This window comes from Chanos chanos, chromosome 10 (assembly GCF_902362185.1).
Source record: "Chanos chanos chromosome 10, fChaCha1.1, whole genome shotgun sequence".
Lineage (NCBI taxonomy): Eukaryota > Metazoa > Chordata > Actinopteri > Gonorynchiformes > Chanidae > Chanos > Chanos chanos.
The window spans coordinates 5,100,867-5,128,340 of record NC_044504.1 but is presented as its reverse complement, the minus strand read 5'-3'; the positions used below and the strand labels follow the sequence as shown (position 1 = coordinate 5,128,340).

Sequence of the window (27,474 nt, the reverse complement as noted above, 5' to 3'; positions counted from 1 at the left end):
CCAGAAGGAGAATTGATGGGCATTTTATTGGGCAGGTGGGTCATAGTGAAACCCATAGTCCAGCCGGTAGCACAGGAATATATGTGAGAGCAGAATGGAGGCTCCACAAGCAATGCAAGTCTTCTTCTTTCTTCTGTTTTTTTGTTTTTTTTTTCTTTCATTATTTAAAAAAGAGACACTTAAAAATCCAGGAATCCAAGTCTGAACTCTTGAACTTTCTCCACTCAAAATGTCACAGAGAACAAGTCATGTAGGGGAGCTGTCCCCAGTGGCGCGGTGCTGAATTCCCTATGGGAGCTGTCACAGGTGCTGAAGATTCTTTCTTATAGAAGAAAAACCCCCGCGAAAACTAAACTAAAAAAAGTCCCAGCTCACAGTTTGAGTCAATGCAGGTATTTTTGATACATAAACATCTCACCTCCCAAACTGTGGGTGAAGAATAACGAGACTGCCCTTGAGGGGGAGTAAACAGAACATGACAAATAGCTGAAAGGCTGCTCTAAATTGGCCAGGCACACACACACACACACACACACACACACACATGCACACACACGTGTTTTAGAGGCAGGAGCCAGCCCACAGACAACAAAATCAGCACTTTCTGCCTTCTATTCACCGTCATCCTCATAGCCGTGGGCCAGTTAAACACAGCCTTCTTTTGACCTCTGACCTCTGACCTCTTCAGTGTGACACGGACATGCGGCACGTGCACACACACATAATACTCAAACGCACTTACACACACATACACACACACACATCCACAAGCACATGCACACACATATGCACACAGAAAGCCATGCACATAGTTTAATTAATTAGCTGAAAAAGAGATTCATTGGGACTGATGCTGGTGGGTTTGCTTTGACGCCACCATCTGCCCAGCAATTCAGGGCACGAGTCATCTCGAAGGACGAAGCAGAGACTGACAACAGACACAGGAAGGTTTGGGGAGAAATGGAACCTCAGAACGAATGCACATAGGAAGAGTAGTCATAATCTATTGTTCGCTTGTGTAAGTCCGTATATGTGTGTGTTTGTGTGTGTGTGTGTGTGTGTGTGAGACAAAGAGAGAAAGAGAGAAAGAGAGTGTGTCTGTGTGTGGGCGAGGGGTAAGTGTGAGAAAGAGAGAGTGAAAGAGAGGGAGAGAAAAAGAAAGACAGACAGTGTGTGTGTGTGTGTCTGTGCGTGTGTCTGTCTGACTGAGTGTGCGAGACCTTGGTATCCTACAGGCTCAGAAATTTAGCGCAAATGTTTGTGATCCAAACAGCCTGGTAGGCCCTGCCAGCGCGCCCACACCCAGAGTGCACCAGAACATTCTCTCTGCCCTGTGTTGTGTCAGTTCCGTACCACTGTCGAAACCCTTTCCCAATACAGCAATAAGCCTATGCATTAATCACTGACATCTTTCACACCACCTCCAACAACATCCACGGCTGCCTCTGTTCATACAACACACGTCAAATCAATCCGCCCTATGAAATAAAGCACGTTTTAAAAAGCATGGCTAACCGCGCAATCTCTCAGCTTCTCACAGAAATCAATTTTTAATTACAGTCATGCGGTGCCCAGATAAACCCAAACCAGCCCAAACCAGTAAGAAGCTTTTGATTTTAGCGTGGAACCGCGTTCAAACGGAAGAAAAGAAAAAAAAAATCAGTCTGAATAAGAGTCGGTCTTTAGGACACACTCCTCTGGGAATTTAGTCTTCAGGGACCAGCGCTATGTTAGGATACGTAACTGGTCTGCTGGAGAGGCGACGGGAAACAAGACAAGTCAATTAGATCCAATGTTAATGCACTCTCAGTGTTTCTTCACATCACTTTTGGATCACTTGTTTTAAGTCAAGTTGGCTTAAATGTATTGAACATCAAATCATTGGCTACTTTGACTTAAGGCCGAAGGACTTTCTCACAGTTATTTGAAAATGTCAGACTACCTCTCTTATCAGTGATACAGTAGGCCTTTAAAATGAAGTCTCTGCGATGAGTTGATTTATGTAAACGACTAAAGACAGAAAAGTGGTAGTGTGGTGTGGTTTGGGACTGAAGACTATGAATGGGGGTGGAGTGTGGAGTGTGGTGTGTGTGTGTGCGCGTGTGTGTGTGTGTGTGTGTGTGTGTGGTCCAGGTCTTACCGCCCAGTGATGAGGAAGAAGAGAGTGAGGATGATGAGCAGCGTGAATCCACCCACAGCCGCAGTGACGATGACCAGCACCTGTCCCTGGTCTGCAGCTATGTCAGAGGCTGCAGACAGACAGACAGACAAAGGGGGAGAGAGAGAGAGAGAGAGAGAGATAGCGAAAGAGAGAGAGAGAGAGAGATCTTACTCAGGCGCAAACAAGATAATTAAATGAACACAAATGCACAAAAATATATATGTACATCTGTATGAAACAGGCAAAAATAGTGCTCGTGTCGTGCATTTCCACAGAAACCATTTGTGAGAGACACTGTAGAAAGATGAGATTCCCTAAGAAACAAAAAGCGCTTCTCAACAAACTGAAAAAGTTAATGTGGAATATCATTTTTAAACACAAACCTTCAGAGTGCCCTCTTTCTTTCTCTCTTTCTTTCTTTTTTTTCATTTGGTGGGAATCATTCTTATGCTTCGGTGTCGTTCAATTAATATTATTCACTCATGAAATTGTAATTTACTCATGTTTGTCCAACTACACGAGCTCTACAAACGGTGGCCGTCATTTCTATTTCTCCATAATCCCGTAACTCATAAACGTCTTATAACTGAAACGTGGCACCTTCTGATTATTATTTTCCTCTTGCCAAAGTAAATCCCGGATAACGGTTATCGATGGGGCAGCAGGCGACGATGACAACACCGAGGAGGCGCGGACTCGCAATCGCCGTTTTAACGGGACCTCGTCCGCGAGTCCAGACACGTCTGTAAAGAACGATTGGACGGCGGGGGGTGGGGGGGGGGGCGGTGGGGGGGGAATTATCAGCTCTGATTTGATGAAGAGAGGAGGGCGGGACATCTCGGTGGAGGACAGCATCACAGGAACTTTAACCCGCTACGAAGGTCCTGCCGTCTTTTGAGGCGCGATTAACGGAGCGTATCTGATTAGCACGGTGTTAATGAGAGCGCTGTGTGTACGGTGAGGAAGACTCTGAGGGGGATGCTCTCAGTGCAGATGAAGGACGGGTCAGCAGCTTTACCACCTACATAAAAGGGCTTTAGAAAGAGTCAAGTCATGTGGTATTTAATCCCTTAAACCCCAACTCCCGCGGCCTGTCTGTCTGTCTGTCTGTCTGTCTGTCTGTCCGCCTGTCTGTCTCTCTTTCTGCCTCCTCACCCGATATGAACTGTTAACTTTACAGCTTTATTCATTTATTAATGAACTGTTGGGGTGATTCAGAAATAGTGTAAATTGTGACTGAGTGTTTTCACCTCATACAACCAAGAGAAAACTCCATTTAATACTGGAATTATCCTTTTTTTATCATTTTGCATTCACCAAATTGGTGATTGTTGAGACAAAAATATGTAGATTTATTACGGTGGGACTAGGAATGTGTATGTGGTGCTGAGTTTTTTTTTTCCGTGTCTGTGTATGTGTGTGTGAGAATGTGTATGTGTGTGTGTCTGTGTGTGTGTGTCTGTGTGAGTGTGTGTGTGTGTGTGTGTGTGTGTGTGTATAATTACATATGTGTGTGTCTGTGTGTGTCTGTGTGTGTGTGTGTGTGTGTGTGTGTGTGTGTATAATTACATATGTGTGTGTGTGTGTGTGTGTGTGTGTGTGTATGTATAATTAATATACGTGTGTGGGAGTGTGTGTGTGTGAGTGTGTGTGAGCAGGCACATGTGTCTTTTATTCTCCTCCAGCACAGCACACATTCGAGCCTCACCCTCATCTCCCGTCTCAAACTCGTACTTGGGGCTGTAGCTGCTGTAGCCTGCGGCTGTGCGGGCCCTGACATGGAACACGTAGACGGTGGAGGGTCTGAGCCCCCCGATGATGACGCTGGGGGCTTTGCTTCGTGTGGAAGAGTAACTGAGCAGCTCATGTTCCTGGGGGAAAACACATGAGACCATAGAGATCAAACACCTACAGTCAAACTCCACACAACACACACGTGTCATCTTCAATACGTGCCTTTTTTACCCTCTCTCGTCCCCTCAGATGACTGACCCTCAGGATTTGCCTAACTCCACTTAAAGCGAACACACTCACTTTCTCTGACAGTTTGTTTTCTAACACCCAGGATTTAACTCTGCCAGCCTTTTGATTCATTGAGTCAAGTTAGCACAAGGATTAAAGATTAAAACCAACTTGGAGTTGAGAGACAGTAAACTACACTGAGTTGAAACTGAGGACAGTCAGAACAAACAGTACTGTGGAGAAGAATTCTCTGAGCATGGGAAGCATGAACAGAAAAAAAGTGCCCGGAATCTGCTTAGCCAGCTCATACTGAGAATTGCTAACGGCAGCTTTAAAGTATCCGAGCCTTACGTAATAGAGAACTATGCCACCCCCCCACCCCCCAAAAAAAAACCAAAATAAAAACTTTATTTTTGATTTGTTAACTCTCAATGAACTCTTCATACTTAATGAACTTGTTCATTCCTTAATGCTAATCATGAAGTGTGTATTGAGTGCGGAACCGCAGGTTACCTTCTCGTAGTATTTGATCTCGTAATCCAGGACGGGTAAAGAGGTCAATTCTGGCTCCTTCCAGGAGAGGGCGATACTGTTCTGAGTGGCCCAGTCCTTCTGCACCGTCCCTATCAGAGAAGGACCTGCTGAGAGGCACAGGACAGAACCACGCTGAGGTCAGATCACAAGGGTAACCCCGTCCCCGCGACCTCCCCGCGACCTCCTCCCACACCTCGTTAGCGCAGACTTACTCGGCATAACGGGTGTGTGGATCATGTGACCTAGAGAATGACCAGGGGTCATCGCTGACAGAGGTCCTGATGCTGTTAAATCGAGAGCTCAAGGCCAACGCCCTGAGAGTCTCATTAGGGGAAACGTACGATAGGAATACAGATCACGACGCAAGATTTTTAAACGAATGCCTCTCGTATTGGACGAGACAAGATTAACTATTAAGTTTCCACAGCTGCAGCCGCTCATACTAAATACTCAAATAGATATTAAAGAAAACTGACAAGCTGATTTTCATTTTCATTTCTTTTTTTTAACTTTTAAATTGCAAAATATTCACAATTATTCAACTCTTTTCATGCAAAATGGATTCAGCATGGGAAACTGGGGATTCAGCATGGGAAACTGGGGAATCAGCATGGGAAACTGGGGATTCAGCATGGGAAACTGGGGATTCAGCATGGGAAACTGGGGATTCAGAATGGGAAACTAGGGATTCAGCATGGGAAACTGGGGATTCAGCATTTCAGTGCCTTCATTCATCTGAATTAAAAAAAACCAAAAAAAAAAACACACACACAAAAAACAAAAAACAAAAACCTTTGGAGCCTTGCACTGACTGTGCCTCGTAAATTCAGTTAAATTAAGCATCCTCACATGTCTCTAGTGATTTACGCGCCAACAAACAGTCTTCCAACACTTATTTTCTATCACATCTGGGTGGAGTGCGACATGGTGCGAGCACTTGAAAAGCAATGGAATTACACGGGTGTACAGTCTTCCTTCAGCAAGCGTGAAGTCGAGCACGGACGCGTTTCGTTTCATTTACTGTAACAGGGGACGTTTAACTCGAGAGATTACATTTGGTCTAAATCACATTACCTGGGCTGATTGAATTTCTCTTGCATAAATATTTTCTAAGAACACACCGGAGGTGTCACTGGGCGAGACCAAGCTTTCATCTGTGTGATTAATTAGTTGTGTAATTATAGACAGTAAAATAAGAGCACGTAAAAGTCCACCACCAATAAAAAAAAAAAAAAAGCTCCACCCGTAACTCGCTTTGACATTAATGAAGAGGAATGTCAGGTGAGGGAGCTGGACCTTTTGTTCTGCCCGTAATAACAGTGGAAAGATGAGGTAAACTTTCTCTCTCTCTCTCTCTCTCTCTCTCTCTATCTATATACCTACCTAGTAGTGAGAATTAGAACCAAACCGTATGTTTCAGGTGACAGTACACTGCGCCATCTAAGAAAGGTCACTCAGATGCTGAAAGACACCACTGGAATCACTGGAATCACTGGAATCGATCGCTATGAATGTACTGTGTATCAGACGTTTTCTAGTATATGTTTAGGTGTCTTTGATGTACACGGACAGTTTCTCACACACACAGGCCAAAAAGCAGCTGGTGGGAATTATCAAAGTGTAAGAAAAAAAAAAAGGAAAAAAAAAAAAAAAAACATAAAAGAGAAGTCTTCATCAAAGCCAAACCCAAAGCTACAAAACCGTCGGTTTCCCCCAGGCCGACGTTTGTCTAAGGATTTACCGGAGGTCAGCAAAAGGTCGTGGCACTGCTGAGTATGGAGTGTGCTGAGACACCCCTGCTGCTCCAGTCCCTGCCAGGCCACTGATAAGAGTATCTGAGCAGGCTGGCGCAGAATGGCAGACGCATGCCCACTGCCCCCCCGTACCCATTCCCAGCCAGAGCTGATGGCGCCAACGCCGTGGAACGGTCCCGTGGAATGTCCTCCAGTGGGTTTCGGTGACCTCCGGCTAGGCCAAGCCGCAGCTGTGCCAGAGTGTCAGAGTGAAAGAGCGGCGGTTTGCCCTCTGTAGAACCCCCCCCCCCAAAAAAAATGCCAACCAACCAAAAAAAAAACCCCACGAAATACCAGCCAAATCCTCAAAACCAAAAATTACCATTTAAACATCTTGTCCGTGAGACAAATACCATCCAAATAGACTCACCACCAAATAAATAAAAAGTAACCAAACATGCTCACCGATAAATATCACACTCGCACCCAGCAAACAAATGAATCCTTGTCAATCTGGCAACCACTGTGCTGCTGAGTTTTCTTTGAATCCTCTACCAACCCGTTCAGACACTTCAATTCCAATTCAAATCAGCATGTCATTTCCCTCCACGCCTAATGCCCCTCATTAAATGGCTATTAGTCCCAAAGTGGAGTGAGAACAGACAGTGGGAGTGTGTCATCCATTAGCACCGGTCAACCTGTCTCTTAAACAAATATCGGGCTGATCTCCGTCTCCACACAGACAGGTACATTAAAACTGCTCCATAAATTGTAACACTTTTTTATGACTTTAGAACAACAGTGATCTAATAATTAATATGGAATTTAAAGATAAAGTAATAGCCATAGTGATGCATTTCATTACACACTCCATGGCAACAGTAAACATGCATTACTGCACTCTCCATGGGAACAGAAAACACAGAATACTGGAGTCTCCATGACAACAGTATACATAGAATACTACACTTTCCATGGCGACAGAAAACAGTGAATACTAAACTTTCCATGGCAAGAGTAATTTTCTACAGAAAAGTTCTATGTACTTTGACCAGAAATCTGAAAAAAAAAACCCAACAGAGCATACTTCTTTCATTTCAAAAAGCAAAACATTTGATAGAATTAAACTAAACTTAGACATTCAGTTAAAACCTACTGAAAAATGAATGAAAGATGCTTGAGGCCCTGTAGAATCACAGAATCCATCCACAGTCATAATGCTGCAAAAGTGTCAAGGACAAAAAACAATGAGTGAATCGACTCAGTCAGTTGGTTTATCCATCTATAGAGTCATGCTCACTCACTCATGTTCATGAACTCACAGCAACTCAGCAGAGTTAAGTGCCGAGAGGCGAAGTACCTGCAGCCAGCGGAATTTAAACACTGCCACTGGAACTGGAAGAAGAAAGATCGGAAAAGCTACCGTAAACAAAACATCCACGATAAGAAAAAGAAAAAGAAAAAGAGAGAGAAAAAAAAAGCACACCGTGTAGAGTAAACATCTCTCTCTTTTGTTCGGTTGAGATTTTTACAGTGCTGCAGTACTTCTGACATCTTTTCCCCTCTCTCAGCTCTATCAAGGCGCTGGCAGGGGCTCTAAATCAAACTGAAAAATGACACTGCCTACAATGCTTATTGGACTTTTTTTCTTTTCTTTTTTTTTTTTTTTTGGTGCTGTGTTTAGAGACTGGACGGGGGCCATGTGTGGTTCTGGTTCTTCACACCGAGTGGGGCCGCCTTGGAGAGATCGGTCAGAACCTTTACGTGGGTCACGGATTCACGGAACGTGAGCGCTGACCTGGGAACAGTTCTCACTGAGTCACAGTCTCTGAGTGGTCTCTCAAAGATATGAACTTACTGCAAGTGAGGTTTATGGAGAATGACTTTACCATTCCCTCTGCTCTGTTTGTCATAGAATGTCACATATGATATATAGTGTAATATTACATATACTATATACTATTATATTATAGTACAAACACTATGATATGAGAATGTAATCATTGTTCATAATATTACTTTTTTATATAATGCAATTAATGTAAATGACAATGACACGAAACATGCTACTGTACAGTAAAAATGTCGACTCGCATGTGAATGCACTATAAGTACTGTAATATGCTAATGCATTATGCTATTATCTGTCTTTAAAGAGAGCAACAAACCTAAAGAGATGCGTTAAAGATGAGCTATCAGCTTCTGGAATCATAAACCAATGTGAAGAGACGGAATTGCATACAGCGCTCTAAGCAGAGCACATTTGAATAAATCTTTTGTTAATATCTGTCCTAAAGAAGACCAAACAGCTGTGGCCTAAATTCCACATTTCACTGAATTAGACGGTAAAGTTTGTCTAACACCTAATTGCGTGCCCTGAAAATGTACTGCAAATCCATTTAAACTCATTGTGAGTGACGAAGCTCTGCGGCTGGATTCACCAGTAAAACGCTCTTTAGTTTACAGGGCAGAAACCAAAGCAAACTGGTGGAGACTGGTATGTCGGAATATTGGAGACTCTGATATGACCTGCAAAATAAGAAACAGTAAAAACTGTCCTCCCTCTTATGGAGAGTTGGAACACAAGACAAACCAAATGCCAGGACATTTCTGTGGATGTTCTAGTGATGAATAGAGAACACTTTAGAGATACTGTAATAGTGTGCAATAATCCATTACACACAATTAGTAGATTCTGTATGAAAAATGTGAGTTTTATGTATTTTAAATAAAACTACTTCCCAATTGATAAAACTTGATTAATTAACTCTGTCCCTGGTTTGTCAATATATAAACTTTCATGACTGCATGCATTTATGTTTATTACTAAATTTTACAATGTTGGTAAACACACCATTTATAAAGAGTTACCATGCCATTAATAAGCGTCATACTAATTTATTTTCACAGACATTTTTATAATGTGTTATAAAGTGCTTTCCTCACATGCAGAACAGAGAATCTCTGGATTGGTTACAAATTCAGCTGATCAGAGGTCAGTTTATCCAAAAACAATGGGTTTTAAAGTACAAAGATCTTCCAGAGGAGGAGCAGGAATCACAGTTTAACGCGGCAAAAAAAAAAAGACGACTTCAAAGGGAAAGGAGTCGCCCGCGTTCTCGCTCAGCGCCTTTCCCAAACTCCCCGAACGGACTTATCTGACTCTAAAACAAAAAGTGTTTCAGGCGCCGCCAAAGGTGGCGAACAAAACGTTTGGCTTTAGACGTCTCCGAGGAAACGGAATAGAAGCTTTTTTGCCTTTCTCTGTTAAATCCCTTCGACATGGCTCTCATTGACGTGATACTCATTGAAAGACTAACGTCATCTCTTGGCGTCCTTAAGAAAGGTTATGACTGAGTCTGCAAAAAAAAAAAAAAAAAAGTGGTATCAAAGTCAACCTCTCCAGCTGTACGTTCCTTAATACAGATTAAGGTCACCGGAGTTGTACAATAAAATGTCCCCTGTCTTATGTTAAAACGAGGGACATGGGACATCTAACCAACTTGAGGTCCCCTATCGTGCTCAAAGCAAGGCACTTAATTGGGGACCACGGCTGCATAAACTCAATCACGGAGGTTAATTTCATATCGTACGACTCCCTGTAAGCTTTGACCTCCATAAGAAAGCTCGAGGCTCAGCATGTGAAGTTTGACTCCCCCCACCCCCCACCCCCCTTCTCCGCGTATAATGAATGCAATTAAGTGCAGTCCATGGGGACAGAGATAGGCCTAACCCGAATCTGCTTGGCGCTGTGTAGAAAAACACCTGAGGGCTTAATGATCGTACAGCTCATCAGTCTTTAAAAGAAAGTCATTATGAGAAATTTTTAATTTCACTATTATTATTATTATTTTTTTTTTTATCGAGTGGGCAACCCGTTCACTTACCAGAATCACCAAGCTCACGGTATCTGCTCAACACGACATTGTTTAATTGGACTTCTCCGCTTTAAGAAACTCCAGAACCCTTTCATCCAAGCCAGAGGGGTTAACATCTATCACGTCATACTTTCTCACTCTCACTCACACTCTCTCTCTCTCGTCGGAACTTTTTTCATTTTACTGCAACTGTGCTTTGGGTCCTTTTCCGATTACAGCACAACGCTCTTTAAGAGAAGAGAATTTCATTCCCGACAAGTTTCACTCTTGAGAGTTGTCAAAGTTCCCTCTTGAAAATCCATCTGTCTGAAGAATGAAGAAGATTGTTCTTTTTCTCATCCAGAGCGTTATGGTTTCCATTGCGATGAGTATGTTGTGAGAAATGTAAAAACCCTCCTTCACATATGAAGGCGATACATCAGGTATATACAGATATCAATATGCAAAGAACTGAGTGTACCTGGGGAAATTCATCTGCTTCTGTTTAAAGTTACTTGAAGCTAGATTAAGAACTGGAAAAAACCACACTGCTCCGCTCCACATAATCAAGTACAGGTAATTGATTTGTTCAAGATTTTTGGTAAAACGAGTGATAGTTTTTATGTAAGAACTTTCACAGTTTTTTTTTTTTTTGTTAAGCTTTAAAAACATACCGTGACCATTCTGGCTATCAGTGATTAATTATTACGTTTTTTACAGTCTGTTCAGATAGGTCAGTGACTTAAGGGGAAAAAAAAAAAAGACAACTAAAAAGAAAAGATTTCAAAAGTCTGTTACGTTGGTGAGAAGTTTCACAGTTCTTACAGTTCTTTTAGCCAAGGGCAAAAATAGTCTTTACTAGTCAACAATATTTAAACAGGGCCAGCACACTGCAGGGGTGGAGGTGGTCGTAGCCGCACCTGTGTGATCCGTACTGTAAGGATTTGCTGCTTCTCACTGAAGAACACAACAGATGGTCTCTCCGCCAGTCATGTCCAATTCATCATCTGTACCTGCTGAACACAGCAGCCCGTCTTGGTATAGTTAACAGTTAATTAAAACTATCAGTCATGGCACAAAAGGCTTGAGATTGCGCTTGGTTTTTTTTTTTCTTTCTTTTCCTTTCTCTCTCTATCTCATTCTCGATTCTCTCGCTCTGCTGGAAGGATCCACGCAAAACAAAAAACGCTGTTGTCAGGATCTACGGAAACCAAGGCCGCAGAGCTCTGTCACAACGTGAGAAAGCTTGAGCATCTTCAGGGCTGGGACCTGAGGTCGGAGTTTTTAACCGGGTCCCGCCTACAAACGGATCCGTCGTGTTTTAAATGGTAATTTGGAAAGGCAATGAGGTGCTCAAATGGTCCGGTAAAACCCGGCCTAGGAGCCCGCCTGCCACAATCAATACTCATTTGCCTCTCTTTCTCTGAGGTAATTAATGAAAAGAATGGAATTATCTTACTGCTACCAACTGATGTCCCTTCCCAGAATCCATTTCACATTGGCACTTAAATGTTTTATTACTGGGTTTTATTTGGGGGGAGGGGGTGGGGGTGTTTATGGCACACTGTTGTGAGATGGTTAGTGTATGGGTGAGAAGGTGGGTGGTTGTATAATTCACAAAGGAAAACAGGAGCCCTTGAACTCAATGGGCCAATTATGTATATATATATGTGTGTGTGTGTGTGTGATAATACACATACATACATATGCATAATGTAAAAATCCGAAATGCTCCAAAATCCAAATCCACTTTTTAACCGCGGACATGACGCCACAAGTGGAAAATTCTACGCCTGACCTCACTTGTCCATGTGAGGCTCTGACGCTCTGTTGGTGCCGAGATATCACATTATGCTCATATTCCAAAGGCAGGTGCTAGATTGGATCAGCAGGCGGGACAGGAGTGACGCTCTGCTCTGTGTGACAAAAGCATTCGCATGCCTCTGATTGGCTAACCCTAACCCTAACCCCACGCTAACTGTAACCTTAACCATTTCAAACGCCGAGCATCATCAGTTGCCTGTCAGTGAAACAACCAATCCCAGCAGGAACGTGCATGTGTATATGTATGTGTGTGTATGTATGTGTGTGTGTGTGTGTGTGTGTGTGCATCTGTATAAACCCAGCCATAACAAAAGGAACAGGATAAATCATATTCATCACTAATGGTGTTCCATCGTCTAACAGATGAATTTATCTCATGCGGAGGTCTTACTCTTTGCCCGACGCGTCTTAATTACAGTGCCTACAAAGCTGCGTTACACCACCCACTGGTCCCCGGGGATCTATATTGGAAGCTGTAATTTCACACAGCCGTTTAAGATATGAAATAGAAAAAAAAAAAAAGAAAAAAAACCCCGGAGTGATGCATAAATAGGCATGCTGCAAAGATTCTCTTTCCTCCCTCAGTTTTGCAACTTTGTAAGTGTAACTTCGAGAGTCAGCGATACTTGAGTCAAGTGTCATTCAACTCACAAGAAGACATTTGACTGGTGTGACTGAAACCGGGTATAATTAATATCCAAACATGTTTGAGGGGCGGCGGCCTCATTTGCATATTTAAAAATAGCCCGAGAGTGACAGGCTGTTAACTAATTTGTTACGTTAACGCGTGAAAACATTATCTGTCCAGTATCTGCTGCAGTGATACATACAATTCTAAAAATAATCATCCAGAGTTATGGGCAACTAACTTAGACGATGCTTAAAAGTGAGACTGTTATGTGATCAAAGACCATGCTGTAAAATTAGAAAACCTTTTCAATGTCTAACACAACTCCATTCAATATCGCTCCCACTGTTCATACGGTCGTCAGACGGCTAACGCCACGAATTTGTCTTCGGAGCTTTAATCATTGAAGCAGAAGTACCCAGGTGTCAAGAGATACTATAATTCCATTTCCGCATAGCACTATTTTATAATGTGATTTTTTTTTTTTTTTTTAACCAGCAAGCATTAATCAAATAATTGTGTGTTAATGGTCCATTCCTTAAAATAGGATGAAAGGAAATGGTCTTTTCGGTGCAGAGGATGGCTGATAAAATAATAATAAAAAAAAGAACTGCGCTGTATAAATCATGACAAAATCATGACAAAAAAAGGCTAATAGCATTCTCTCATCCACCCACCTGCACCGAACACGCTTCAGAACCCGCGTCATCAAACCAGGAGCAATTACTACGATTGCCAAGTGCTAACTGCAGAGTTAAGAAGTTTGGTGTGTTCCATGAAAAGTTGAACATGATGTATGATTCTCTATCAGTATCATACAGCAATAGAACAACACAACATCTCTGACTACAAATGAAGAGCTTCACATAAGGACGTGTAAACTTAACGAAACATTAACATCCATGTTTTCACAGGAATGCACAAAAACATGGCATATTTTCTCCGTAACTTTTTGTGTTTTGAATGTATTCAGGAGCTTTCATATGTTCTAGCCTACCATGTTGGTAAAACACACACGAACACACACACACCCACACACACACAAAACCCTCACAAATCATCCAACCTATGGGTGAATAATTCCTCTGCACTTTGTTGCCTTGTAACTTTATTAACCAACAAACTCCTTCAAAGAGTGATGTTTTCCCCCCATTCGTGACCCTGAGGTAAACTTCCCAGCTCTTTCTGGCTGTGGTTATTTACACAAAATGGAAATGACTTTGTATCCTGCTCTGCATAGAGATAACTGTCAGGTTCAGGGGGTCAACCCTGTTTTTTGTTTTTTTCTTACCTCACACCAGATGTGGCGTAACACCTCCTCTCACCCCTGCCCGGCTCTGAGCAAGCCCGGTGAACCTCAGCTCGATGAAGGAAAGCAAGAGAAATCAGATGTGTACAGATACAGTGCCATGTTGGCTTTCCGTGGTGCTACGGAAAGCCAGGAAAACGGGGGCCCAGCTGGAGTGTGGAGAAGGTTGGCCAGATGGCCGGCCTCACGGCCAGCCCGGAGCTCAGTTATCCCCTCAGACTGACCGGGGTGGGTCAGGGTGGGGCCAAGGAGACGTCCCTGAGTCCCTGCAGTTAGCTGCCCTCCTGCCCGATAAAACCAAACCTGCTAAAAAGAAAATCTCATGCAAAATCTCAAGTACCATCGCCTGTGATTGATCCTTGACCTGCACGTCATGCTAACAAAGCTCAAATCCCTTCTAAAACCACGAGCCCCAAACCCACACACGCACAGCATCCTGATCCTCCACTGAAAGTCATGACAGATCAATTACGGTTCAATTACTATGTAATTACAACACCAGAGACACGCCGTCTTGGCTCTGCTGAATAAGGCAAGTCGCTGTAAACACCATGGCTTTGAGTTTATAGCAACGAAAAACGCCGCGTTCTGTTCAATCTTTTGTCTGCTTAGAGCCGCTACCATCGTTTAGTGGCGTCGATGAGAATCGAGCGCTGAAGTTTAGGCATCCTCCCTCACCAGGGAACTGAGCACAACCAAGCTTGAATACAGATCACACGGATAAGACCCCAAAATCTTATGAACTCTCATGATAGCAAGTGCTCAAGAAAACCAAAAGGTCACCATCTCCATTGGCATACGATTTGACTTCATTAGCTCTCGTCACGCCTGGCTGTTTCTATAGCAACAGCATATAATCACCACTGTAAGAACAATTTTATGTGCTGTTTAAATATTATCTCTGGTTATGTATACTGCAACCGTAAGGCGCTATGAATTACGACCGTTTAAAGTTACAGCAACTCTTATAGTCCTTACCAACTTCGTCTATGAACTGTAGGTGAAGGGTGACAGAATAAATAAATAAATAAATAAATAAGGGAAGGGCAAACACATCCCTCCAGTTGTCCCGGTCAGTCTCCCTGCAGTGATTCCATCAGCTGTGGAGCACTGTCTAATCTGGAGGCTAGCGGTGGCAATCTTGATAACTTTATAGGTTTTATAATCCCAGTTCAGGGTCTCTGATTACAAATGATGAGTACAGGCAGAATCGCTAAAGTACCTTTCTTGTCTGGCCAGATCTCTCTGATTTCTCTCTCTCTCTCTCTCCCTCTTTCTTTTTATTTCTGACCTGAGGAAATGGAAGAAAGATGAACGCTGGGGAGTGTACATTCACCTCAGTGGACGTATCAGCCTCATGAAACAGATGACTCTCAATGCAGTTTTGTTTCAAGCCCTTGGAGAAAACCATTGTGTCAGAGTCTGGGAATTGGTCGTTGATAAGTGGCTAGAGATGTATTTGACTGCTTCGTGGAGCTTGTTTGAGTGGAAAAACATCCAGACCAGCTACACTATTTGCTCCAAAGCGATGTCGTTCTTGACAGTAACTCTATGCCTCTGCAGAGGGACAAAACAGTTAAGAGGTAAAAGGTCATAATGCATGAGACTGTGCTTGCTAATCCATACAAATAACAGAGTAAACCTGGGAAGCAACTAGAAACTCGGATACAGGAGTTTGCAAAAGCAAATTACTACTCATAAAAATGTGAGTTCTGAGAGGAGAACTGTATGATATAAAAGGTGTGCTTCTCTCAGAGTCAAGGTCATAGTCGGTCCTGTAGCGTTTTTAATATGTTATATTCAAATAAACACATCACCCCTGCTTGTGTTTCTGTATATATGTGTGTGTGTGTGTGTGTGTGTGTATGCATGCATCTTTGTGTGTGTGTGTGTGTGTGTGTGTGTGTGTGTGTGTGTGTGTGCACGTGTGTATTTGTATCTTATTTATGCTAAAAGCATGACGCACTCCATATACTCATATACATCCATTTAGAAAAACAGCACTCAACCCACAGTGCTCTCTGTCATGAGACTGTGTGCCTATCAACAAAATACATGGCTATCTAAAATATACTCTCCATGGCTCTAGGGCAAAAGAGGAAAAACAGCTCTTGAAAACAAAAGAGGGTTAGTCATTTAAACAAAAAAAATATGTAAAAATAAGGCAAGAGAAGTAATAATTCAGATTTTTTTTTCTTATTGGGTTACTCTGATTCATTTGAAGGCCAAGTGAAACTGTTTTCAGGACAGTAACGCTTCACAGTGGATTCTAACCAAATCCAGAGTCAGGAGTTTGCGTTGGCGAGGTTGGCAGCGGTGAACGGTGTATGTGCTAAGCCAGAAACGATGCGTTTTGTCCTCACAGTCACATGTTAGTCAGGTAAATGTTGCCCAGCATGGCATGTCGGTGTGTGGATTTGAGACATCCACTGAGAGACAGAGAGAGAGAGAGAGAGAGAGACAGTTGAGAGCGGCTGTCTGTCTGATGTGCAGACGTGCAGCTCTTCCCTGTAGGCAGGCGTTCTCGCTCCGCTTTGCCGGCCAAGTCTCTATTCTGGGCGGAGGAGACAGGATTGTCTCAGGAGGTGCCTGAACACGCTTTGTGCTACATCTCCTTAGAAAAGCAGGCGTAATGAATGCCCCCCTTCCCTCTTAATCATTCTGCCGCGTCTCGCAGGAGCTCTAGACGAGCGCGAGCCGTGGACGGCTCCGCCCGACAAACGTTCAGTCTCAACTCCGACGGCGAGATACACTTAAAAAAAAAAAAAAAAAAACAACCTCTCAGAATTCCCGAATTCCGACTCTGCCAAGCTTTCTTCTCCTGAAGACGCGAGGGCCAACAGCTCGGCTCCAGACGTCCTGGGAAATTAAGAGGGCGCGCGTCGTCTCGGCTAAAACGGCAGCCATTATCCGCTCTGGAAATCGGGGGATTGAAGCGGGCTAATATTATGTCTTGCCGCCGTAAACTCGCGGCGCCCGATGTTGCAGGCGCAATTTCTGCTGCATTAAGAGACGGGTTTGAGAATATTTGGCCAGTTAACAGCTGCGCCTGCTACCCTCTCCAAATGGATTGTGTGTATATAAAATACAAAAGAGAACTGATGTTGAGCTCCATGCCACTCTACCCTACAGCGAGAGAGAGAGAGAGATTGAGATAGAGAGAGAGAGAGAGACAGAGGGAGAGAGAGAGAGACAGAGGGAGAGAGAGGGAGAGGGAGAGAGAGAGAGGGGGAGAGAGTCAGACAGAGAGAGAGAGAGAAGAGAGAGAGGGAGAGAGAGTCAGACAGTCAGAGAGAGAGAGAAGAGAGAGAGAGTGGGAGAGGGAGAGAGAGTCAGACAGTCAGACAGAGAGAGAGAAGAGAGAGAGAGAGAGAGAGGGAGAGGGAGAGAGAGTCAGACAGTCAGAGAGAGAGAGAGAGAGAGAGAGAGAGAGAGAGGGAGAGGGAGAGAGAGTCAGACAGTCAGAGAGAGAGAGAGAGAGAGAGAGGGAGAGGGAGAGAGAGTCAGACAGTCAGAGAGAGAGAGAGAGAGAAGAGAGAGAGAGGGAGAGGGAGAGGGAGAGAGAGTCAGACAGTCAGAGAGAGAGAGAGAGAGAGAGAGGGAGAGGGAGAGAGAGTCAGACAGTCAGAGAGAGAGAGAGAGAGAGAGAGAGAGAGAGAGAGGGAGAGGGAGAGGGAGAGAGAGTCAGACAGTCAGAGAGAGAGAGAGAGAGAGGAGAGAGAGAGGGAGAGGGAGAGGGAGTCAGACAGTCAGAGAGAGAGAGAGAAGAGAGAGAGCACCACAGAGAGTAAATGTCAAAACGTCTGTGTTACTTTGTGACCACAGTGACTGCTCTGGAAAAGGAAGTGCTATTAAGGCCAGACCAGTGCAAAGGCTGTCAGGGCCCGTAGAGTACAGAGAGCTGAAGGAACAGGTGGGTTTTCATAGTGTCTGTCGCTAACGCCCTTCCTGATCTGCCTGTAAATCTCTGGATGAGAGTGTTTACAAAGCCCATATTCCCCAGGTGAGAATCAACAGCAAGTACAGCAGAATGTACTAACCCATCTGTGCCGTCAGGACTGTGGGTTTTTCGTTCTTCTCCTGACTCACTGACTGACTGCGACGAGAAACCCACCCAGCCCCTGAAAACGCTCTCATCCCAGCTGGAGTGTGTGATGAGCGACTGAGGGGTTGAACTGACATAAAGTGAAACTGAGACTTAAAATGAGAAAAACAAAAATTGGGAAAAAAAAAGAGAATTTAACAACTATTAAAAAACTACCAACAGCAAACAGTGGATCCTGGGTGCTGCCCTTGTTATCTGTCAGAAGATTAAACATTGGAGGTTTTGTGGTCACTGCTCTCTGTCCCTCTCATTTTTTTTGGGGGGGGGGGGGGGGTGTTTCATGGTTGTCTCTTTCTTTTGGGTTGTGAGTTTGGCAGCCCATAGCAGTCAGAGTTCAGTCCTTCAGACATTTTTCTCCAAAAGAGTGAGGGTAAGAAGTATAGTTGGGGGCACCGACGGGATGAACACATCTCTTTCGTTTTACTGTCACCTAGCTTTGCATTCAAGGGATGTTTTCTCCACTTACATTTGATAGAAATTGTGCCACAGTGTGACTATGTGTTTTTACAGTATCTACCAAGACGTTCGGTGAAAACAGATGACATGATAACGATGTCTGTGAATGTTAAGAAGAGCAAATGAGATTCGCAGGATCTTCTATTAGCAGCAATTTATCCAGAGAAACCACAATATAACCAGAGTTTTAACCTTAAAACGTACAGTAATTGAAAGAAGCATTATTCTAAATCTGACAGATAATCATTTTTCTTTTCAGTGAAGTTTTGGAGATCAAGGACAGCTAATCAAGCAGAACCTTCAAAACATCACCATTTAATTTGGGCTTATAATACGTTGGAGATCTTGGCCTTGGCAGTCTATGACTTGACAAACTCAAATCAAAGATTCTTGAAGATTTAGACATTTTTTTTTTTAACCACTCACATTCAGGACTGACAAAAGGGTCCAAAGGTAAAGTTATTATTTAAAAGGATGGAACACTAGAAACATACAGCCTAAAAGAGCTAATAGAACTTAAACGAAGCTATTGTTTCCACACCTATTGGTGTTTCATGTCTGAGGGAGGTTATTTGGTGGTATTCACATTTTAGATGGATTTTCTTTTTCTTTCTTTCTTTCTTTCTTTCTATTTTTTTTTTTGACCACATATCTGATGGATGACCCTCATAGCGTACTGCAAAAGGTGAAACCTTCTCCGTTTAGTATGCAGATGAGCGCAGAAGTTTACAGTCCAGTAAATGGGCCCTACTTTAGAAATACTTCAGTTTAGCATATTTTACTATTCATTGGCCACCTGCTTCTAGCGGGGGGTGTGGCCCCAACCAAATGAAACTACAAAAATAGAGAGGAAGCTGCACAAAGAATGTGTCTCTATATGTGTGTGTGTGTGTGGGTGTGTGTGTGTGAGTGTGTGTGTGTGTGTGAGTGTGTGTCTGTGGTGTGTGTGTGTGTGTGTGTGGTGTGTGTGGTGTGTGTGCGTGGTGTGTATGAGTGTGTGTCTGTGGTGTGTGTGTGAGTGTGTGTGTCTGTGTGAGTGTGTGTCTGTGGTGTGTGTGTGTGTGTGTGTGTGTGTGTGGTGTGTGTGTGTGTGGTGTGTGTGTGTGTGTGGTGTGTGTGTGTGGTGTGTATGAGTGTGTGTCTGTGGTGTGTGTGGTGTGTGTGTGTGTGCGTGGTGTGTATGAGTGTGTGTGTGTGGTGTGTGTGTGTGGTGTGTGTGTGTGTGGTGTGTATGAGTGTGTGTGTGTGGTGTGTGTGTGTGTGTGTGCGCATGTGTACATGCGTGGTGGAGAGGGATTACTGGAGTGTGGGCTGGATGTCCTACATTCCTGGCAGCAGCCATTCGTCAGGCAGTCGGGGAATGAGATTCAGCACAATGTTGGGTACGGAGACCTTGTAGTCACTGGACCCACAACCCCCCGTTCACCACTGCAGCATTTGGATAGACTGATGGGTAGAGGGGTCATGGCTGTAACCTCTGGCTGGGGCCCTCGCAGGCGCCTCTGGAACTGATAAATGCGCTTTCTCTGTGAGCAGTTGTGCAATTCATTTAGACAACGGGCAGTCAATGGAGCCGGTAATGAGGCCCGTCCATTTAAATCCAGCAATGCCCATGCAGACCCGCTCTCCCCTGGAGCGGCACCGATAATGCCTTAATAGTGCCGCAGTGGCATAATGCACGCTTTTCACACTGCAAACATAAAACAAACACAGGCACATACACACACGTACATAAACACGCACACACATAAGCAAACTAACAAATGAGCAAATAAACAAACGCTCAGCGTACGTACACACACACATACACACACACACACACACACACACACACACACACACACACACACAGACAGACACACACACATACAGACACACACATACACACAGACACACACATACAGACACACACAGACACACACAGACACACATACAGACACACACACACACACACACACACACACACACACAGACATTCTGGGAGACATCAAGGAATTTTCAAGGATGTTTATCAACACCTGAAGTTTAACATATCGCCAATTCTGTGCCATTTCATGGTGCATATAGACAACACATGAAGCAGTGAGGAGAGGGAGAGATGGTGTTTAGAGAAAGGGTCGTTATCTATTTGTTTATAGAGAAAGACAGATCATAAACTGTGAGGATAGAATGACTAAATCAGAATGAAATCGGATCATTCCACATCTGAAACATTAAAGAGCTGAAGCATGTACAGTATAATCTCTTCTTCTGAACCAGGTCCAGATCTTTGTATGTTCAGAGCTGCAGATGCAGATCATCAACATGGAAAAAAAGGCAACATCCAAATTTGAACAGCGGTTTTCTCTTCTCTGTTTGATACTGAAGGCATCGCTAAGACCAAAAAAAAAACCCCAAAAAAAATTCTCCAAAAATTCTTAGTGCCTCATCAAAACAGTGTGAGGGCGGGGTAGTACGTGGCACCCACGCTCAAATTGACACCATCACATTACACCACACACTTCTCTCCTTCTCTGTCTCCCGCTTATTTCCAGGGGACGTAACTTTCTGCCAAACCAGAGTGGACTTTTGCCTTGAACCCGTTTTGGAGGGGCTCATTGGACCGCGGTAATGGACCCCATGCCATTTCGGCTTCAGGGTTTCTGACTTCATCGCCAGAGTGTTAATCCCTCGGTGGTCCCCCAAGATCCTGCACTCTTGAGACACTGTCATTCCTGCTCCTTGGCTTATCTTCCCTTTTTTTCTACTCATCTTTTTGACCTTGCCGCACACGGCTGTATCTCTCGCACGGCAAGTCCGCCAGTGTTATGCGATGTAACTGTGAATTATACGAACGCTTTTTTTTTTTTTTAGTGTGTTTCCACAACAATGTAGGTGTTAACAGACACAAATGCTCATTAAAAAAAAGTGAAAAGCGCTCTGCGCTCCTTTAGGAAATTTCACTTAAAAAAAAAAAAAAAAAACACTTGCGAATTGTCCATTTGCATTTCACCTAAGCATTAGCCTGATAGGATTTACGTAAGACATGTATTTGAATGCTAATAACCAGCAGGTGACTTCAGTTCAGTTTGTCAGCAAGAAAAATAAAGAACAATACACAAATACGCCAATTAAACCTTTAAAGCACATTTGACTAGCGCACAATTTAATAAAATATTCTCACGAAAGTCATACTTTTACCTCAAAAGTCTATTATTTTGCACATATAAAGGAAAAGTACAGCCTCCTTTCTAAGAGAGTCCTGCGGCTGCTGTGGTCGAGAAATTAATTTTCGTTTTAATTTTTGCTTTTGAAGCAAATATTAATTTTCACCTTTGAAGGCGGGATGGTTTCATTCATGTCTTTGACATGGCCTTTTGACAGCTTGCCTCTCAGAAAGATACTGTTATGTTGTCAAAGGACGGTTATTTGGTGCCGAGGTATTTTAACCATATGCATGTAAAGTCTTTCTATAACCTTGAACTGTTCCGCTGACTGTCATGGTCTATAAAATGACTACACAGAGAGACAGAAAATAGCATTACGCTAACCTTGAAAGATTTAGTCTCTATATCTTCAAACGCTGTGACGTAAAATTGGCCAGAGCTTGTTGTCAGCTGCCTTTACTTTTTAACTGAGAAATATCTGAAACATTTAAAACACTTGAATTTCACTTTCCAAAGCAAGAAAAAAAAAAAAAAACCAAAAAACCCCAGACAGACAGCAGTTGAAAAAAAAAAAAACAGACAGCTGTGTTAAATGTGTTCTCTGTGAAAGTGAAAGTATTTGGTGATGCATATAGAGCTTTAAAGTGGCAGATTTTAGCATCAAAAGCCATCTTTTCAAAACTCAACTTGAAAGTCTTTCAGTCCCATGCTTTCAAGCTTAGTGAGAATAAAGGTAAAAAAAAAAAAATTATATTTGAGGTTTGACCAACACTCTTCTGTCTATGAAAACAATCTCTAGCTCAACTCAATGTCGAATGATGTTCATTTATTTCATGAAAAGGTTTCTTTAAAATCACGACCACCAACAAACAGACAAATCTCAACTAATGAGAGTGATTTTATGTCTGCTAGGGTAAAGAATGTTTTCTGGAGTTATGGTATGGGCTCCGTCAGAGTATGACACCCAAGTGTTCCAGACAAGCTGTCTCCATGGTGATCTCTCCATAGCCTGATATATAGTCTGTTTTACAGACTAACCAGAAGAGACATCATTGTACTCTCTCACACACTATCAACCCCCCCTCCCTCCACACACACACACACACACACACACACACACACACACACACACCCTCTACAATGGCCATCTCTCAATCCCACTTCAAAGTGAATCCTGCTGTTAATACACACTCATTGCTGATGGTAGCCATGGACCCTTGTAAAAGTGGAATGACTTCAAATGCTGCTTCAAAGCTAGTTGCGCACTTTCGACCTTGGCAGATCTTACAGGTGGGGGTTGGAGGGGGTTAGGATCCATGCCCCCTCACAGACCTGATTTCCTCTCTGACACCAACAGCAGTATCAGCCACCTGCCTGAAGAACAGATAGCTTTTGTTGTCTCAAAGAGGATGAAAGGGGTGTTGAAGTGCTGTTGTTAGTTTCTAGAATTGAGAGAGATTAAAAAAACAAAACAAAAACAAAAACAAACAAACATAAAAACAAACCAAAATAAATAAATAAAGCAAAGAATATATGAGATCGTCTAAAGCCTGGAGATGTGAGGTATTTACAACTTCATTAGAGGCAAACACACTCTGACAGCAAACGGCAAGAAGTTATGAAACTGCAGAATGAAACACTGCTTGGCTTGTAATGTAGTGTAACTGCGCACCCCCCCCTCCCCCCCCCCCCCCCCCGCTACTTCCCTCCCCCTGGGTCTGTGAACATACAGCTGGGGAGAGCATGGTTCCACATGACTCACCAATAACCAGACGCATTGCACACCTGACTCCTAATACAAGTCCACCAGAAAAAGCCAGCCAGTGTATGTCACATCGCATCGTGTTGCTGTTTCCGAGCCAATGAAAGCAGAACATTAGAACCTGCAGCTAGTGACCCAAGTTCATGAAGGCAGAAGTGGAATTTCCATTTCCTTTTCTCTATTTGTAATCCACTGCATATGAAGAATATGAAGCCACAGAAAGTGACGTTGGGGAGGTTACAAAGTTACAGAGCCATCTGTGACAGGAGAGGACAAACTCCGGGTCCTGGTACAGCGGTTGTTCTGTTACATTTCAGGCCGATGTCTTGTCCAGCTCAGTTTCTGTTATCACTGTCCTCCAGACAAATGTCTTGAGTGTTCTCTTCAATATGCTGATCTGAACATGGGCCTGTTACAGTACATTATGCATATTTAAACGTTAAGAGGACACTTTTGGAACTAGCGTGATCGCTGATAAACAGTATTTTGGATATGAAAAAATTACATTTTCGTTTGACATTCAAAAATCAAAACGGTGTTTACCATTGCATCTAAAAATGTTTGCATCTAAAAGCACATGTTCAAGAAAATATAGAGAATCAGACAATCTGGAATCAGTGGAACCACTCATCCGGCGGCTTAGAGACGAGTTCTTTTCGAAGCAGTAAAAATACCACTGGGTTTGAATTTTTTGCCAACTGATTCTGGCGTCTATTTTTAATCACTGCTCCAAAGAGGTCAGTGAGAAAACATACTCATGGGAGATGAGGGATAATATAAAGTAATAAGCTCTCCAGTCAGAGAGAAATGAAAAAAATGTAAAAAAAAAAAAAAAAAAAAAGAGCTCACCACTCCAAGAAGAGCGGTGTAAATTTCAGACTGCTTTGAGAATGACTCAGCTTAAACGCTGTGCTCCTTATACATAACCTCACTGGAGAAAAAGCACAGGTAACTAAGAGCTCAAAAAAAAAAAAGCCCCCGTGACACTAAGGTCAATGACGAGCCTCAAAAACAAACACTCTTGCGTTTCGCTTTTCCCTGGGTCCCTGAGAATGAAACCGATTGGACAGAGATCGACAACTAAAACGAGTAACATAAGAGAGCAAAGTGAAAGAAAGAAAGAAAGAAAGAAACACTTTGGGTGAAGGACAAGGAAGAGAAAAAAAAAAAAAACAATAAAAAACTGGAGACCAGATCAAGAGGAGGGGGATCAAACTAAGGACGAAGAAAGTGTGAATGTGTGGGGGGGAGAACCGGGGAGGGGGGGGGGGGGAGTTTCTATCCTGTCCTGCAGAGCGTAGCCGTGCTGAGTTCCGTGTCTTGTGCTGTGGACTGTGTAACCAGCTGGTGCTGAAGAGGATGGTGCAGCTGGCGGAGAGGCACAGACATGCCTGTTATAATTACCCCTGCTGCCTGGAGCCAGAGAGCGGGTTATCTCTCTCAAATTGGCTGCACGGAGACATAAATGATGATAAAGCCCCTTCTGAGCGAAGATTATTACAAAGCCGCTCCCAGAATGCCGCTCGCAACACAGCGGTCGAATTAAGACGTCTGACCGCATTTGCACAGAATACGAAGGGCAAACTATAAAACGGACAGCTTTTTTTTTTTTTTCTTTTTTGAACGTGGAAGGGGCTAAGATTTTGTGCTTTATGTTTTGGAACATTTAATTGAGCTTATAAAAATTGTTTTTATGAGAAAAGTGGTTCAATCTGAAGGGAGCACGATTGTGAACCACCAACCGAATTAGCATGTTTCACAAACAGAAAATTGTTAAAATATCCCAGGGAGGAAGCTTGGAAGGATTCTCTTTAAGTTCCATGACCTGTGAATATGCAAAAAAAGTTTAAATTGGTACATTTGACTTCACGAGAGTTAACAAATTGTTCAGGAAGTGCTTGATTGTATTCCATCATCAAATTTCCCATCTGTGATGAAAAGCTGGTTTACAATATTCCCTAAGGAGTTGGAACACCAACAGTCACTCAATCCATCTTAACTGAGTGATATTTAAAAGAAAGAAAAAAAAAAACAAAAAAGCCCCCCCAAAAAACCCCAACCCAATAACAGCTACCGAGACAAATGAGAGCCAGAGAGAAGGAGAGAGATAGAGAGACAGAAAGTGAGAGAGAAAGAGAGGGAGAGAGAGAGAGAGAGAGAGAGAGAGGGAGAGAGAGAGAGAGAGCCAGAGAGAAAGAGAGGCAAGGAGAGAGAGAGAAAGAGAGAAAGAGAGGGAGGGAGGGAGAGAGAGAGAGAGAAAGAGAGGCAAGGAGAGAGAGAAAGAGAGAAAGAGAGGGAGGGAGGGAGAGAGAGAGAGAGAGAGAGAGAGAAAGAGAGGCAAGGAGAGAGAGAAAGAGAGAAAGAGAGGGAGGAAGGGAGAGAGAGAGAGAGACAGAGAAAGAGAGGGAGGGAGAGAGAGAGAGAGAGAGAGAGAGGGAGGGGGAGAGCGAGAGAGAGAAAGAGAGGGAGAGAGAGAGAGAGAGAGAGAGAGAGAGAGCCGTCCAATCAATTCATCCTCCGGCCTGTTCTGTAGCCCATATCTCACTGTGTGGAACACATAAAGAACAAAAAAATGATGCTCAGTGAGCAGAGGGGCGATGATGAAGATGGCCTTCATCCTGAAAGGTCACATTGGCAAACACGGCCATCCCTCAAGGAGCCATCGCCAGAACGTGGGCAGATGGTCGGCCAGGAGCCACTGGTAATGCACCTGTATTGTCTGCCCTTACAGGGCAATAACACGGCGGTGGTGCCAAGGGCGTTCTTTTAAGATTCAACAGATAAATCTGACGCAAATAACTCCATGATTCAGGATCTACTTACAAGCTTTCGCCCCTGGAGCCGGAGGACCATGTGAAATTTAAAATGGGAAATGTGTTTTGGTGTTATGCTCGTGTGATTCACTTTCCTGAATACCTCATGTCATCTGGTGATACCTCGTGTCATCTGGCGACAATTCATGTCATATTGTTATGTGTCTTGCATGCTGGTACAATGTGCAATTCTCAGTTAAATGTAAAGGACACTGATTGTGAAATGTGTGTATTGGAGAATACTCACTCACTCATTATCTAAGCCATTTATCCGAATTAGGGTCGCGTGGGGTGCTGGAGCCTATCCCAGCGCTCATAGGGTGAAAGGCGGGGAAACACCCTGGACAGGTTGCTAGTCCATTGCAGGGCAGACACACAGACAAACACACTCACACACACATTCATACCTAGGGGCAATTTAGTGTCTCCAATTTGCCTAACCTGCATGTCTTTGCACTGTGGGAGGATACCAGAGCTCCTGGAGGAAACCCACGCACACACGGGGAGAACATGCAAACTCCACCCAGCTGCGCAGCCGGGAATTGAACCAGAGACCTTCTTGCTTCTTGCCGTGCCGCCCTATTAGAGAAAACTTCTGATAATATTCTATCGACACATGGAACGACTCCTTTCACAGGCGGTCCTCGCTCAGAAGAAGAAAACCTCCCACCCTATTTAAGAGCATCTCACAGCACGTACAAGGTAAACACAGCAGCAGGATTAGGACTACCTCAGCACCCAGCTGATGGACACGAAACCTATTAATTGCCCTTGAAGCTTGAGAAATGGTATTACGCCGCGTTCCTTTTAACAACTAGTTTTTATAGCACTTGTTGTTTCAGCAGGGCAGATCTCACAGTTCCATGGACTTCACAGCATTTTGGTCTCAAAGAGCAGCTGGTAGCGGTTGGGCTTTAACGGAAACCAGGATCCTCTGCTCCCTCTCTCTAATTGGCTGCCTGGGAGAGAAGAGCTGTCTGGCCTACGTGTCGAGTTTATCAGCTCAGTGACGCCAGTAACGTTCTTTCGGGTTAATGACCATCCTATTCAGATCCTTCCAGGTGAACTAGTGATCCCAGGGCAACACGAGAGCAGCATAAAATGGCTGAGAAAGAGAGAGGTGTTTGAGAGAGGTGTTGAGTATGATTTAGTGGAGAGAAGGACAGGGAAAGAGAAAAACATGT

At 43.5% G+C, this 27,474-nt stretch overlaps 1 protein-coding gene across 1 annotated transcript in view; it reads right to left on the bottom strand.

The window, feature by feature from the left end:
• Nucleotides 1-27,474, bottom strand: part of LOC115823225 (ephrin type-A receptor 6-like) — a 129,336-nt gene that overhangs the window by 18,791 nt on the left and 83,071 nt on the right. Inside the window, exons 6-8 of the mRNA XM_030787261.1 lie at nucleotides 4,637-4,761; nucleotides 3,870-4,032; nucleotides 2,141-2,249 (exon numbers count right to left, since the gene is read on the bottom strand). Of these exons, the coding sequence (XP_030643121.1) occupies nucleotides 2,141-2,249; nucleotides 3,870-4,032; nucleotides 4,637-4,761 (397 nt within the window). The remainder of the gene's footprint in view (nucleotides 1-2,140; nucleotides 2,250-3,869; nucleotides 4,033-4,636; nucleotides 4,762-27,474) is intronic.